The 16898-nt window shown below is 42.3% G+C and overlaps 1 protein-coding gene across 3 annotated transcripts in view; it reads right to left on the minus strand.

Annotated features, from left to right (window-relative positions):
• The window catches only part of CUNH1orf116 (chromosome unknown C1orf116 homolog), an 84745-nt gene that overhangs the window by 7384 nt on the left and 60463 nt on the right, over window positions 1-16898 (minus strand). For all 3 annotated transcript variants that reach the window (XM_088464169.1, XM_088464167.1, XM_088464168.1), the window contains exons 2-3: window positions 14886-15061; window positions 4080-4257 (exon numbers count right to left, since the gene is read on the minus strand). In XM_088464169.1, the coding sequence (XP_088320295.1) occupies window positions 4080-4257; window positions 14886-14999 (292 nt within the window). In that variant the 5' untranslated portion in view covers window positions 15000-15061. The remainder of the gene's footprint in view (window positions 1-4079; window positions 4258-14885; window positions 15062-16898) is intronic.

A 16898-nucleotide genomic window follows, 5' to 3' on the forward strand; every position in this document is an offset into this window, starting at 1 on the left:
AATATTCTGTATGTCTGTATTTTTCCTGTGGGGGCCAATGCGCATCTGTATTTATTCTCTGTGGGGACGACTGCGTGACAAGGGGTGAAGTGGGAGTTTTGTTGTAGCACTTTCCTTCATCTGAGCCTGTGCACGGCTAACTTTTCCATTATTTACAAGCTTTGATATATCTCCAGCACGGTTTGAAACAGTTTACTTGTTGACTTGGTAGTCTGCATAAATTACATCATCACAAAATAATTTCATGTCATTTTGTTCTTCCCCAGTTTGTCCCTAAAAAAGAAATATATTTCTATGTCTCAGTTTGGTCAACAATAAGCAAATAAATGAAATTAATCTAACCAGATACCCCTGTCTGGCTAGGTTTCAAACTCACAAATGCCACATTTATTTATATAGCGCTCACATATTCCATTGCACTGTACTATTGGGAATATAATAATAGAGCAAAAAGAGACTAGGTAATATCAGACAGAGGTAAGCGGACCCTGCTGGCAAGCTTACAACCTATCATACAATCATTTAATTGCACTATTGTGTGGTTTTAGACACAAGAGCATCTGCAAAATATATCAGATATAGATATTTGCAATTTGAGTAGATTATTTTTTTTTTTCAACTTCATATACCACCTATTCTTTATTTATATTAATGGTAGATTTTCTTTAATATATCTACAGTATATATTATAGGTCAATAATGGTTTAGATGGATTAAGTCCCTCAGCTGTGCTTCACGAGTCAGCTGCTCCAGAGTCAGGCCATAATCTTACATTATTATCCTGATCTTCCTGGATTGTTATTTAAATATAAAATGTCACTATGCAGAGACAATGGGCTCTATTTATTAACATTATTTTTACTAAATAAAGTGAAAAAGGGTGTTTTCACACCCTTTTCACATTATTTTAGTTTCACCTGTAGTTATTACAGGGCAATTGGAGTAGAATTAGTAAAATTCTACTCCAACCCCCAGTATCACTTATTTTTAGTAAAGCAGATCGCATTTCCCATAATTGTAATGGGAAATGTGATCTGTCTGCAAGTTACTAAAAATAAATTGTAAAAAAATACCGGGGGAAGCCCTGTGATAATAACGCCACCTGGAGGTGGCGTTATCCAGGGTCTCCCCCGGTTACCGGGCTCCCACTCTGCTCTAACGGGGAGAGCAGAGGCGGAAGCCGGTACCAGTAATCAGCTATGTGGTCTAAGCAGACCGCAAGCTGATTAATTTTTTTTTTTTTTCTTTTTTTTTTACAGTAAACATTTCTTTTTTACTTACCTGAATCCAGGGACCGGTGATCGGGCATCCGGTGATGGCTCCTCTCCGGTCAGCTGGTCTCCCACAGTGCACTGGGGCCCGGTCATCAGGTGATCGGGCCCCAGTGCAGTATGGGAGATCACCTGATCGGGAAGCCCGGAGAAGATCACCGGAGGCCAGGAGGATGCAGGCAAGTGTAATGACGGGAGGGGGGGTCGCGGGGGGGGGGGGGGAGGGGAGGGGGGGTCGCGGGGGTCCACGATCGTGGGGGCGGGGCTTAGCACTGGGGGTGGGGCTTAGCATCGGCGGGGGGGTAGTAGCGGTGGTCAGTCGGTGCATGTGCGGGCTCTTAGTCGCGGTATTTTTTCCGAAAATACTGCGACTAGAGTGCGGATGGGATCCGCAGGGACAGAGCTTTATCGCAAGCTCTGTCCCTGCAAGAGATTTATAGTAAATCCCTGTGATATTGCCTGAATTCGCAATGCGAATTCACTCGGTAATATCACACTACAATCCGCATTCAATATGCGGATTGTAGTAAATAGAGCCCAATGACACTACACATTTAAATCATTACTCCCAACATTCAAACTGGGGCACTACAAATAAAATCATCTGCATGTCCAGGTGCACCAGAATTCCACAAAAATAGTACAAAAACACCTAAAATAGGGCATTCTGAGGGTTTAACGAAGCATACATCCACAAGTGTTCTCTAAACTTGTTCCTAGCACCTGATGTTCCCAACATCACAGGACATAGTGTTAAAGGAAGGGAGGTTCCGATTGCAATGCCTGAATCACATATTTGGGCGTTTACGCACATCATAGAGATATATTTAGATGGTTCATAGCTCTGCCCTTGGTCATGAAGCCCTGCTATTAATTACGTGATGTTCTTTGTATGTCAGTCTTATATAAGACAGTCAATGGAGGAGAGTTTAGGAATGCTCACATGGATTAAATAAGGTCTATAATAAGACCGGCACACCTTTTGTGATGCTCCTGTATAATCAACATTGATTAACCATACGCTTTCCTCTACTTAGGAAATATACCACCCATTATTAAAAAGGTCTGCATCCAAAACCAAAAATATGACTCATGTTAAAATACATAAACAGATAACTATAGTGTGGCAGAACTGAGATTATAGGGATGGGGCATACTCAAGATGGTAGTCTGATACCACTATGGGAGCTGGTGGCCCACGTACATCAAGGGCAATACTGACATCTGTGTGATGGTGGTATATAAAGTTAAAACATAAAAGGAGTAGTGCAGGAAACAAAAGATAAAACAGGCTACTAACTTATTCATCCATCATAAACAATAGGATTTCTACTTCAATTAAAAACAAATCTACTATTCACGTAGCATTAATTCAGATGTTGATTCCAAAAATACCATGATCATAGACTGGAAAGGATGCATCTCTTCTGTGAAAAGTAACATCTTGTTCAGAATATGGTATCTTTATCATACCATCCCAATAAGACTACACAGAAATAAAAAATTGCTGCAATGGGAAATTTCACTTTTTATATGGCCCAGGAAGGCACACAGGGTCTGCTCACAAATCCTTCAGAGATCCACAAGAACAGAAGATGTGTGTACTTAAGAGTTACATAAGAGACGACAACCACAAAGCTTATTTAACTCCTCGAATGCCGCTGTTGTATTTTCCATTGCATCCAGTGTGCTTTTTTGCACACTATTTCAGAGGGCAACGGGGGATTTTGTCTATTTGAGTGCCGGATTTCCTATATTATAATAAAAATATATATGTATATGTAACATACATACATACATACAAAAACTAGTCTTGTAGGTCTTCTAGCATTCCAACCTCCGGGTCAACATTTTTAGATATAGATATAGAGACCACCACTCTTTTCACATTTTTAATTTTTGAAAATGTGGTCCGTTCAGCTTGGTTCTGCCTTATGCATAAAGGGCCCCATGCAAATGCCAGATTCCCCAGTGCAACCAGAACCGGCGACCAGCAGCCATCAATGATCAGCAATATGCCAGGAAATCAGTGAAATTCCACAATTTGCTGATCACGGTCAGGATATGCGAATCAGTTAATTCCAACATGCTGGATTTCACTGTTGCCCCGACCCTGGCATCTGGGGATCGGAAAATTGCCTCAATCCATAGCAAATGGATTGGGGGCAATTCCCACACTCTATTTGATCCTGCTGCAATAAATTATAATCCCTAATGACATCAACTTTGACCCAGAAGTGTTCCCTAATTTTATAAAGGCTGTGGCATAAACGGAATATAACATTTTAAATAGGGTCAATTACAGCCCTTCATCCACTGCTGAATTTGGCATTGGGCAGCGCAGTGTCCATAGCTACGATTACACATTTTACCACAATAAATTAGGCGGATCAGGGAGGCTAGTCTGCTCTCTCAGGAGTTCAGTAGACCTTCTCAAAATTCAGAAGTCTTTCTTACACTCAGGGCCTTGCTTCAATATGTACAAATAAGACATCTCTACCATTCCACAGACAATATTTTACATTCTCGAGGCCCCTCATCACTTTTAAACATGTTTGCCTCTCACGTCATTTCATACAGCTCCCATGTCTCCCATCACAAGTGGACCCAAAAGACCCTACTGAATCTATATTGGGGGTGGATCTGAGAGAAATTTTGGACTTTAAAAAGGACTTTTATGACCTATGCATTTCATCAGAACCATCTATATGGGTCCAAATTAATTATTATAACAATGGCATTATAAAAAAAAAACAAAATGTGTATCTTGGATATATATTGGATCCAACATTTTCTACACATGCTTACCAATGGAAGGTGGAATCCTTATTGGTTCTGACACAGAAAGGTTGGCCGTTTTTTCGGTTTCCAATTCATCATTAGATAGTCCACTGTCATTCTCATTATCTAGCGAATCAATAGTTTCTTCAAGAAACATTAAGCATTCTCGTTCCTCAGCTGAAAGGTGATCATAGCCGTCTCCACTCTGTAAAAACAAAGGAAGTAATCTAAACAACAAACAAGTTGTATGAACATTCTTTTACAGAGTGGTTATATGAACACTAAATTATTCCTGGACCAGTTTTTATAATAACCTCACATTTATTCTGCATTGCTCTTTTGACTCCAAGTCTTCCTGCTTGTCCTAGGTTCTTTCCTTACATAATTACCCTTTCTGTGCCACATTCAGCGCTATTCTCATACACATTCACACAAGTGGACAGTTCTCTGCCTACACTATTTCAAATGAAACCCCAATACATATTAGATGACCTACAAATAAAGGAACATTTTTCAGGTGAATGTATGAAGAGATTGGTAAGAAGTAAAGTAATCACTTATACAATCGATTCACTTCCAAGGCTGAACCTGGCCATCTGGTTGTACACGCACAGTCCACCTGAAAAAAATTGTAAGTTTGCTTAGAGGGCTAGTCCATCAGAGATAGTGTTCGCCAACTAAACTAACTCCACAAAGCCAAGCTTTACTAAGCTTATCACATACCATCCCCATAGAAAGCTATTGGGATGGCCCCTGCAAGAACTGGAGAACGTACTGGGTTTGAGAAAAAAAAAAAATGCCAGTGCTTACCGTAAATCAATTTAATAGTAGCTTCAACACCATGGATGAGTGATGGGATGCTTATATTATTATATCAATTTGAACATCAGAAATATTGATCAGACTGAAGACAATATAACATGACCAGGTCTATGGGGGAGATGTACTAAGCTTTGGAAAGTGAAAAGTACCAACCAATAAGCTCCAGTCATTTTTCAAATCTACAGTTAGGAGCTGATTGTTTGGTACTTTATCACTCTACAAGGCTTATGAAATCTCCCCCATATATCTTTAGAAATCATTGAAAAACCACTTATTTCCATTTTGCATGGCTAAACCCAAAATTATAGTACTCTTTACTATTAAACACATCTTTTTATTCAACCTTTCATATTTGCACTCTCAGATATTCACAAACATACCTGCTGAGAAATTTGGGAAACAGTTCTGGCACTAAACATCTTTCAATAAAAAATCTTGAGTATATGCATGGTGTGGGTGGCATTTATAGCATGTGTCACACTAATATGGCCCTTTCCCCAAGGCAGGACTTGAACTGCCTCATTTGTTTGACAATACAGATGTTGATCCAAATTTTAATCTGGACAATATGGTCCATCTGCAGTGGGTGTGGTCAACATTAGATATTTAAACTAGTGGATGTAAGGGAGGATGTAAGGGAGAATGTAGGGGGGGGAGGGGTGCACAATTTAAGACTAATGGAGCATACACACGGTCAGATTTGTCAGACTTGTCAGATGAACGATTGAACGATTTGAACGATTTTACCAAAGTTTTGAACGATTTGAATGATTTGAACGATTGAACGATTGAACGATTGAACGATTGAACGATTGAACGATTTTTGACTGCATTAAAATGAATGGAATCGTCCAAGTCTGACTGCAAACACATCAGATGTCAGATATCGTTATCTGACAAACGGGAACGCGCATCGTTGATCGTCCATCGTTCAGGTATGTCAGATATGTCAGATTTTCCTTCAGATATGAACGACTGGACGATTTTTAAATCGTTATCGTTCATATCTGAAGGAAAAATCTGACCGTGTGTATGCATCATAACAAAGACACTTGACAAGCACTGGTTTCACCACTCATACCATGCATCCGGAAAGTATTCACAGCACTTCACTTTTTCCACATTTTGTTATGTTACAGTTTTATTCCAAAATGCAATAAATTAATTTTTATCCTCACAATTCTACACACAATACCCGATAATGACAACGAATAAAAAGTTTGAGATTTTTGCAACACAATGTACATAAGTATTCATAGTATTTGCTCAATACTTTGTTGATGCACCTTTGACAGCAATTACAGCCTCAAGTCTATTTGAATATGATGCCACAAGCTTGGCACCACCTATCTTTGGGCAGTTTCGCCCATTCCTCTTTGCAACACCTCTCAAGCTCCATCAGGTTGGATGGGTAGCATCGGTGCACAGCCATTTTCAGATCTCTCCAGAGACGTTCAATCGGATTCAAGTCTGGGCTCTGGCTGGGCCACTCAAAGACATTCACAGAGTTGTCCTGAAGCCACATCTTGGCTTTGTGCTTAGGGTCATTGTCCTGCTGAAAGATGAACAGTCGCCCCAGTCTGAGGTCAAGAGCGCTCTGGAGCAGGTTTTCATCCAGGATGTCTCTGTACATTGCTGCATTCATCTTTCCCTCTATCCTGACTAGTCTCCCAGTTCCTGCCGCTGAAAAACATCCCCACAGCATGATGCTGCCACCAACATGTTTCACTGTAGGGATGGCATTGGCCTGGTGATGAGCGGTGCCTGGTTTCCTCCAAACAGAACACCTGGCATTCACGCCAAAGAGTTCAATCTTTGTATCATCAGACCAGAGAATTTTGTTTCTCATGCTCAGTGTCCTTCAGGTGCAGTTTGGCAAACTCCAGGAGGGCTGCCATGTGCTTTTTACTAAGGAGTGGCTTCCATCTGGCCACTCTACCCTACAGGCCTTATTGGTGGATTGCTGCAGAGATGGTTGTCCTTCTGGAAGGTTCTCCTCTCTCCACAGAGGAATGATGTAGCTCTGACAGAGTGACCATCGGGTTCTTGGCCATATCCCTGACCAGGGCCCTTCTCCCACGATCGCTCAGTGTCAAACTCTAGGACGGATTGTGGATGCTACCCGTATTCTGGGAATTGGCTAGACCTATTCCTGAGGTGCAGAGTCTAATGTGCCTAACCCTAACCTCCCCCCAGGGGTGCCTAACCCTAACCGTCCCTCCCCCTAGCCTAACCCTAACCTCCCGGGGGGTGCCTAACCCTAAGTTCCCCCCGGGAGCCCTAAACCTAACTCTCAGCACGGCTGTCTGCTGCGGCACCCGGCATCCGCTCGATCGGGATGCCGGGCGCCGGTCTCCCGACGTCGGGCAAATTACAGGCGTCTACATGTCATTCTGCCCTAGTTGGGATAAAGCAGTCTGGAAGCCGGCGGTCAGCATTTAGACTGTCGGGTTCCAGACTACATCCCACTCGTTATCCCCAACTGCAGAATTCTTTTCTGGAGCAGAAAACATACAGGAAAAGAACCCACAGGAGTACCACTTGCCCCACTCATCGTTCTGTGACAATATCGCCCCATCTCCCACCGTGGAGGCGTCCACCTCCAAGAAAAGCAGATTGCAGTCAGGTTGTCTTAGAATAGGAGCTGACATAAAGCACTGTTTTAAAAGAACAAAGGTCTCCTTGGCTGCAGGAGACCATCTCCGAGTATCTTGTTCTCTCTTGGTAAGCGCAGTAATTGGGGCTGCTATGATGGAGTAGTTCTTGATGAACTGGCGATAGAAATTGCAGAATCCCAGGAAGCGTTGTATTGCTTTCAACCCAACAAAGGTGAGGCCAGTTAGTAATAGCAGCTAATTTTGTCGGATCCATCTGCAGGCAGGAACCAGAAATAATGTATCCCAGAAACGTTAGCTCTTTTTGCTCGAAGGAACATTTTTCAAGTTTGCAAAACAACTGGTTGGCCCGAAGTCATGTCAGCACTTCACACACATGCAGGTGATGACTTGGTACATCCTATGCTAATATTAAGATGTCATCTAAATATACCACAATGTATTTATAGAGCAAGTTCCTGAAGATGTGATTCATATATTTTTGGAAGACAGCTGTAGCGTTGCTCAACCCAAAAGGCATGACTAGGTACTCGAAGTGACCATCAGTATTGAAGGCTGTCTTCCACTCATCTCCAGCCTGAATCCTGATCAAATTATAGGCCCAGTGAAGATCTAGCTTGGTAAAAATCTTGGCTCCTTTAATTCTATCTAAAAGTTCGGATATCAGAGGTAATGGAAACTGGTCTTTGTTGGTAATTGCATTCAGGCCCCGGTAATCAATACTTGGTCTCAGGCCTCTGTCCATCTTTTTGACAAAGACTAGACCGGCACACGCGGGTGATTTGGTCTCCCTGATGAACCCATGTTCCAGATTCTCCTGTATATAGTCACTGATTGGGACTCGGGAAGTGAAAGAGGAAAAGTTCTTCCCCAGGTAATAGATCAATAGCGCAATCCCAGTCTCTATTAGCAGGAAGTGTCTCAGCGGCTTTCTTACTAAACACATCTCGGAAGGACCGGCATGAAGCTGGAAGCTGAACTTCTGGAGAGATGACTGAACTCCGAATGGCTCGTTGGGGAGGTTTGACGGATGACAAACAGGAACCATGGCATCGAGGGCCCCACGACAGAATTTGAGGTTCCTCCCAATCTAGCACATGAGAATGCTTATGGAGCCAAGGAAGACACAAGATGACAGGACTCTCGGCTGACTGAAGTATGTAGAATGCTATTGATTCTTGATGGAGAGCCCCTACTTGCATGATAATCTCTGCCATCCGAGAGTGGATGGTCACTGTAGGAAGTTTATTCCCATCCACCCCGATGATACAGAGAAGTGTTTGAAGTGGCATAATAGGAATTCCTAGCTCTTGAACTTTTTAGACGTAATGAAGTTGCCATCTGCACCTGAGTCCAGGAAAGCCCTAATGACTTCAGAGAACTTTCCAAAGGAACAGTGTCACATCAAAGGAGAACTGGGGAACTACACGGTTCTTTGGGGTGTGTTGAAATGTACCCAATCTGACCACCCCTCGATCAGTTAGGCCTTCCCATTTCCCGGACGCTTTGGACAGCCGGAGAGAAGATGACCTAGTTCACCACAAAATAAGCAAAGTCTGTTTTAAAATCTCCTTTCACTCTCTGCGACAGGAGGGCGAGATATCCCAACCTGCATGGGCTCTTCTGGAGGTTCCACTGGTGCCGTGAAACGTGGAGCGAGCATAAGAGGTAAACTGATGAGACTGTTCCTTTTCTCTTGTTCTCTCCCTATGGCGAAGATCCACCCGGATACACAGGGAGATCAAGTCATCCAAAGAAGTTGGCAGTTCCCTGGATGCGACTACATCTTTGATCTGATCGGACAAACCCTGCATGAATGCAACAACTAAAGCTTCGTTGTTCCATCCCAACTCTGAAGCAAGGGTTCGGAACTGCACAGCATACTGTCCTGCAGATTGATTGCCTTGTCTGTAGAATAGCCGATCCCGCAGAGGTTACTCGTCCGGGCTCATCGAAGACCCTCCAGAAAACCATCAGGAACTCTGCGCTATTGTTAACCAGAGGATCATTTCTCTCCCATAATGGAGAAGCCCAAGCCTGACCAGATAGCAGTGAGATCACGTAAGCCACTTTCGTCCTTTTCCGACAGGAAATATTCTGCTTGAACCTCAAATTGAATTGAGCACTGGTTCGGGAAACCTCGACACAGTCCTTCAGGTCCCCATCGTACGTCGTGGGATTCGAAATGCGTAATGGTGCAGAAGCATTTGCAGCCTGTACAGTCACCGTAGGAGGTGGGACTGATGGTACTGCTCAGCCGGCACCGGTATAGACTTGTTGCATTAAGGTCTGCAGACACTGCATAGTCTGAGCTTGATCTTGTTCTTGCTTCTCGACTCTAGCAAGTAGGTTCTCGAGTAAGTCTCGGGGCGATGGGTTACCAGCAGCATCCATGTTTTGGGCCAGAGGATTCTGTCACAAACTCTTGGACGGATTGTGGATGCTACCCGTATTCAGGAAATTGACTAGACCTATTCCTGAGATGCGGAGTCTAATGTGCCGGCGCTTTTCACCAGGGACCCTCACAAGAAGGTATGGACTTGGCTGCGTCCGACGCACGGGTCGCGGCCCTCATGTTAGGGGTCCCTATACAGGTGCTGGTGAACTTGGTCGGTATGCAGTAGACTTGAGCGTAGTAAACTAGCCGGGTCAGAACCAAACAGACAAGATGGTACCAGGGAGCAGACGTAAACAGGTCACAGGGAATAGCTGAGGTCAGAACCATATATCAATGTAGAACCAGGGGTCAGGCAGAATCAGAGTCACGAACAAGCCAAGGTCAGAACCAATTATCAGGATATGCACAGGAACGCTGGTGTATGGTAATAAAGCCTATACTCTGGCACTGGAATGCTCCCAGGAACTTCCTTATATAGGTCAGAGTTCACACAGTCTCCAATCAGCACTTCCCTAACTTATGTGCCGGTCTCTTTAAATCTTATGCAGAGCGACACGCGCTCCGCTGGAGGGGAATAGCTGACAGTGGACGCCAGGTATCTTCCGCTGTCCCAGCCCGGACCCCAGCATCGCCAGACCAGGTAAGCAAGACCTAAATTCGGCGACGCTGTGGCACTCAGTTTAGATGGTCGGCCAACTCTAGGAAGAGTCCTGGTGGTTCCGAACTTCTTCCATTTACGGATGATGGAGGCCACTGTGCTTATTGGGACCTTCAAAGCAGCAGATATTTTTCTGTACCCTTCCCCGGATTTGTGCCTCGAGACTTACCTGTCTCGGAGGTCTACAGCCAATTCCTTTATGCTTTATGCTTTGTTTGTGCTCTGACATGCATTGTCAAGTGTGGGACCTAATATAGACAGGTATATGACTTTCAAAATCATGTCCATAACTGAATTTACCACAGGTGGACTCCAATTGAGCTATAGGAACATCTCAAGGATGACCAGTGGAAACAGGATGCATCAGAGCTCAATTTTAAGCTTCATGGCAAAGGCTGGGAATACTTATGTACATGTTATTTCTTAGTGTGTATTTTTTTTAAGTAAATTTGAAAAAACCTCAAAAAAAACTTTTTACATATCATCATTATGGAGTATTGTGTGTAGAATCTTGAGGACAAAAATAATTTATTCCATTTTGGAATAAGGCTGTGACATAAAATGTGGAAAAAGTGAAGCGCTGTGAATACTTTCCGGATGCACGGAATGAGTGGTGAAACCAGTGCTTTCAGTGTTGGAATGGAGTATGAAATGCCCATTTGAAATTTACAGCTACAATTGGGGCCTTTCTATGAGGTACAGACAGGTAGTGCAAGCAAATATGCAACTAATTACGCTATGGAGCAAAAATAAAAGCACACATCCTATGTTTCCTTGCACATGGTTTCTCAAGGTATGCTTAGGCAGGCGCTTTGGTTAGAATAATGGCCCAGCCAACTATTCTGCAGGTGTTGGAAGAGGAGATCAAGTACCCAGTAAACCACAGAACCTTACTCTACAATAAAGATAAACTCTTTTCCATGTGTTGATTGTATTGCAACCATGAAGGAACAAAGTAGAAACATTTTCTCAGTCTGAATGTAAAAATTTTTAGAACACACCCAGCACAAACTTCAGTTCATTAAAAGTCTGTATAGTCAGTTGCATTAATATCATCTCATTACATTCTGCAACTAGCATGAGCAACTCATGGTGGCAGATGAACTTTAGGGACTGATCTGTAGGAATGGACAGAGTCATGTTGGCCAGTTCTGAAAATTGATCACACAGATTTAAAGAAAATTGAAAAATTATACGTATAACTATTCGATACAAATCCAAAAAAATTAAACCGGATCTTTGAAGCAATAAATAATAAAAGAGCTAAGTAGAGGTGCACATTTTTAATTGGCACAGTTTTGCAGACGTACACCCTATAAAACTGTTTAACAACAAACATATAATTACCAAATACAAAAGGTGAACATTGTGCCATCACGTCTCCAACAAGTTATTTTTAACAACTGCTAACTATAGATGTGTCTTAAGGTGCCTACACACTTGGCAATGTGCTCATGATGTACGATTTCCCTTGAACTCTCCCTCGGCAGCTCCCTGGCAGTCCTACACACGATTTGGAGTAAAAAATGTCCAATCTGACTTAAGATCTATCATGCATCCAGTGCATTGTGTCCCAGATTGGCAAATCTCTCCTACAACACGGCAGATCTGAAGATGCGATGTGCGACCAGCAGAGATGCGCAGGTTAAGTCGCGAGAACTGGCATTCTCCGACTTAGGGCCGTATTCAATTAGCCACGAAAAGAGTCGGTTGGTGAGAAGTTCTCTCCAATTTGCACTTTTCACCTGTTTTCAAAGTATCTCCATGTTCACTCCACCGGAGTTTTCGCCTACACAAAAACTCAATAGGCAAAAACAGATGAAAAAGTTCTTCCAGTAAAAGGCAGGAGAAAAGAAGTGCAAAATCCATATTTTGGGGTACAAATGTGGGGACTTCGTTCAGAACCCTTTGGACAACCCCCCCCCAATGACTAAGGCAGCGTTTTTCAACCACTGTGCCATGAGCAGTTGTCAAGTGTGCCGCGGCGGTCAGCTCAGCACACTTGTACTGTAGTGTGTTGTTATTCCTGAGGAGGCCAATATAGTGTGTTTTATTCCTGAGCAGGCCAATATAGTGTGTTTTATTCCTGTGGAGGCCAATATTAGTGTGTTTTATTCCTGAGGAGGCCAATATAGTGTGTTTTATTCCTGTGGAGGGCCAATGTAGTGTGTTTTATTCCTGAGGAGGCCAATATAGTGTGTTGTTATTCCTGTGGAGGCCATTATGTGTGTATATTTTTATGTGGGAGCCAATGTTTTTTTATTGGTCACCCACACCGCATAGACAAATGGTGTGCCTTGGCAATTTTAAAATCTTGTGTAGCGTGCCTCGAGTTGAAAAGGTGGAAAATCACTGGACTAAGGGGTCTATTTACTAAGCAGTGTTAGGAGAAGTGAAAAGTGTAGAGTGAAAAGTGATAAGGTGCCAGCCAATCAGCTCCTAACTGCCATCTCACAAGGTGTGTTTGAAAAATGACAGTTAAGAGCTGATTGACTGGCACCTTATCACTTTTCACTTCTCCTAACACTGCTTAGTAAATAGACCCCCTAAGAGGGAAAAAATATTTTTTTTTACTTAATTCACCCCAAAAAAATAATTTGGGGGGGCGAAAATGGAAAAGAAAGTGTTGGAGAATGGGGAAAAAAAAAAAAAAGACTGGGGGGCCTGGTACTTTTGGGGGGCTATATGGTTGGGACAGGTGTTTTTGGGATTGCATGAGGCTGCAGCAAGTGTGTTTTTGAAATTTTTTTAAATCTTCATTTTAGAGAAATCAAAATATACCAGTACCCATTTTCAGGTACCCTAAATGTAACCTCGGTACTTATTTTTCAGAAAAAACATTGCTTTCCATCATTTTTTCACACATATGCGAATATGTATATAAACAGCCCTTTGCAACAAAATAAGTTCACTAAATACCTTTATTAGGGCTATTACTACTACTACACTATATTGATTCCCAGGGTCACTGAAGCTTTTTGTGGGGCACAGACTAATTTCCCCCCCAAAAAAGAGGTCCTTTTCGTTAGTTTTGCTTTGGAGCACATTCGCCTATCCGAGTTTTCGCGTGTTTTACAATTACATAGGACGAAAAGCGTGGACACGCATGGAGAAAACATTGAGGCAAAACAGGCTCAATACGATTTTTGACAGACGGCACTTTTCGCGGCTAATTGAATTCAGCTCTTACGCTGTAATAGTCGGACTAAACAGCACAATTAATTGAATAGTCCCGGAACCAGCTTCCTGGTGCTATTCATCTCACGCTTAATTGGATCGCCCCCATTTGCTTCTCGTCCACCATAATAAAAAGGAGCAAGAATAGGCAATTGGATTAAAAAAATGGAATCCACTTTTTTTCCCTTTTATTAAATCAGTAAAAAGGACACAGATTGTCCCCATTAGATATAGGAATATCTGCACACCTGCAGATTCATAGTGGTAAGGATGCAAAAAACATCAGAGAAAACAGAGGGCATTTCCAGAAAAGACAGATCTACAATAGCAGATGGTAAGGTAAAACCAAACCATAATAACCTTAGTGACTACATGCACTGCTCTAATGTAGTTAGTTGTCTCCAGGAAAATTGGTGTTCATGCTTATGCAGCACAGAACATCACTTGCATTATGAATGTGAACCAAGGCGCAGCAGAGGGATTTAGAACAAATGACCATAGAGCACCTGTATTATCAGTACACAACACCATATGGCATACATGTATAGACAGACAAATATAAATGTCCACACCCCATCACAAAAGAAAAAAAAAAAAACTATATATAATAAATGCGCTTGCAAAACTTTTACAGAATCCTTAAAAAATTATTCAAAGTTGAGTTTTGTGGTATAGTAGCCTTGTAAGACATATAAGGTTGTGAAGTTTTGCTCAGAAGGTGCAGTTGTGCTACAAGAATTAGAATGTCTCAACTTTTTGTTGCACAATTATTTTTTTGCTCTTTCTGATAGTATATACCATAATAATCTGTGTAATGGAGAAGGGGCCTGATTCAGCAGTGCACGCAATGTTTGGGAATCTGTGCAAGCACAGGACCCATTCTGCAAGTGTGCAGAATGGGTCCTGCCAACACGCTCGCAGACTGGCAGCAGGCTCAGCCGTTTATGGGCGGGGAGGTGATGCCCTCCGTTTCTCGAAACAGAGGCGTGTTGCCGCCATTGCGGGGGAGGGAAGAAGCCAGGATCTCGGTCGGCTGACGGAGATTTCCTGGACTCTTCCTCTAAACTGCTGCGGGACCCAGTTGTATGGACATACTAATATGTACTGTATATGAGACATGACATTTTTCACACAAAAGTAGATACATTTTGACATAAACTTACAAAAGCAGAGTGGTTGGAGGCAATGCTCTCCATACTGTCACAGCTACCAGTGCTGCCCACACTGTTCAAGGCTTCCATCCCAACATGCCGTGTCCAAAGTGCTTTCTCCGGCATCACCCAAAGCAGATCTCAGGAGCAAGAAGTTATGACAGGCGTGATGGATCGTGATGCCAATGCTGTATGGGAAAACAATACAATTATTGAGATTTGTAAATGCATATTACTGAATCATGAAACTGTTCAACATACAGTATACAATCGCTCTTTATACATTTATATTATGTATGTCACCTGATCAACACACAGACAGATTTTGCAGTCATATACTGAATAAATAAACCAACATGAAGTAGCCGTGGGTGAAAAGAAACAGCCTATGATGCTGTCACATAACGCCGCACTGCAAACGCCAGGCGATCGTTCGCTGAACTCCTACCAGTTGTCAGTCATCCCTGGTCCGATCTGGATTGGCTCCTGTGGCCATTTCCTGCTGGTGCAAACACTGCTCTGGTGCCGGTGATCAGTGGCGTAACTAAAAATGTTGCTCCCCCAAGCCAAAAAAACATACATACCCAAATACGACGTTTATTGTGTGTGGCTTCATGTTCATGAAACAGTTATGTGCCTTACACATTATGATACACTAAGTAATACCCTTTATAACACATTATGCCACACCAGAATGTCCAAACAACACATTATGCCACACCATACTACCACTTACAACACATTATGCCACACAGCAATGCACCTTACCCATGCCACACAGTAATGCCTTATAACAAATTATGCCATGCCATAAAGCCTCTATTACACATTATACCACATAGCACATTATGCCACACAGTAATGCCCCTTATACATTATTCCCCTTTTAACACATAATGCAACACAGTAATGCCCATTACACTTTATGCCACACGATAATGCCCATTACATCCCACCCAGACAGATCTACTTCATCAATCCTCCTCTCCGTTCCTGCCAGTCTGTCTCCTCAGCTCAAGACAGGTAGCACAGTTTTTAAGTCCTGCTCAGGTTCCTCACTGCAATGCATTACTGGGAACGCTGGCCTGCAGGGCCGGATTAAGGTTTGTTTGGGGCCCTAAAGGCTGTTGCGTGACTAATTTGTGGAGGTACCTCTATCCATAACAGATGCTTTCAAAACCACCTTTAAGTTGAAATAATTATTTTCTGCATGTGCTGCAGTAACTGGGATTAGATGAGGAATTTGGCCATCGTCTCCTTCAAGGTAGAATGATTTTTTTTTTCCCTTTGGATAGAATTGATAGAACTTTTGAATAATTAAATATTGAAGATCACTTATTTAACAGAATGTGGCTCAAGTTACCTTTTTAATTCATGTGGATTAATAAAAGGTTGCTGCATTATTAGTACTAGAGCAGTCCACACAACTACTAATGTCTTCTTTGTCCGATCTGTCTTGTGGGATGGAAAATCTGGTAATGTATGGGAGCAAATACCAATGGAAATTTGCTCCTCCCAAAACACTGGAAGATGGACATGATTTTCCTTCCTACCAGACAGATTGGACATATACAGCATCTTGCAAAAGTATTCACCCCCCTTGGCTTTTTGCCTTTTTTGTTACAAAAAATAAATACATTACAGGTTGTAATGTATCTGAATTTTGTGTCGTGTATCTGCACAAAATAGTCTAATTTGGTGAAGTGAAATGAGAAAAAAAAATAAATTATATATATATATATATATATATATATATATATATATATATATAAAATTCTGAAAATTTACATGTGCGTATGTAATCACCCCCTTTGCTATGACGCACCTCAAAAGTTCTGGTGCTACCAATTACCTTCAGAAGTCACATAATTAGTGAAATGAAGTTCATCTGTATGAAATCTAAGTGTCACATGATCTGTCAGTATAATTAAACACACCTTTTCTGTAAGGCCCAAGAGGCTGCAACACCACCAAGCAAGAGGCATCACACCATGAAGACAAGGAGCTCTCCAAACAAGTCAGGGA

Source organism: Taudactylus pleione, unplaced genomic scaffold (genome assembly GCF_031769625.1).
Source record: "Taudactylus pleione unplaced genomic scaffold, aTauple2 ptg001605l, whole genome shotgun sequence".
NCBI classification, from domain to species: Eukaryota; Metazoa; Chordata; class Amphibia; order Anura; family Myobatrachidae; genus Taudactylus; species Taudactylus pleione.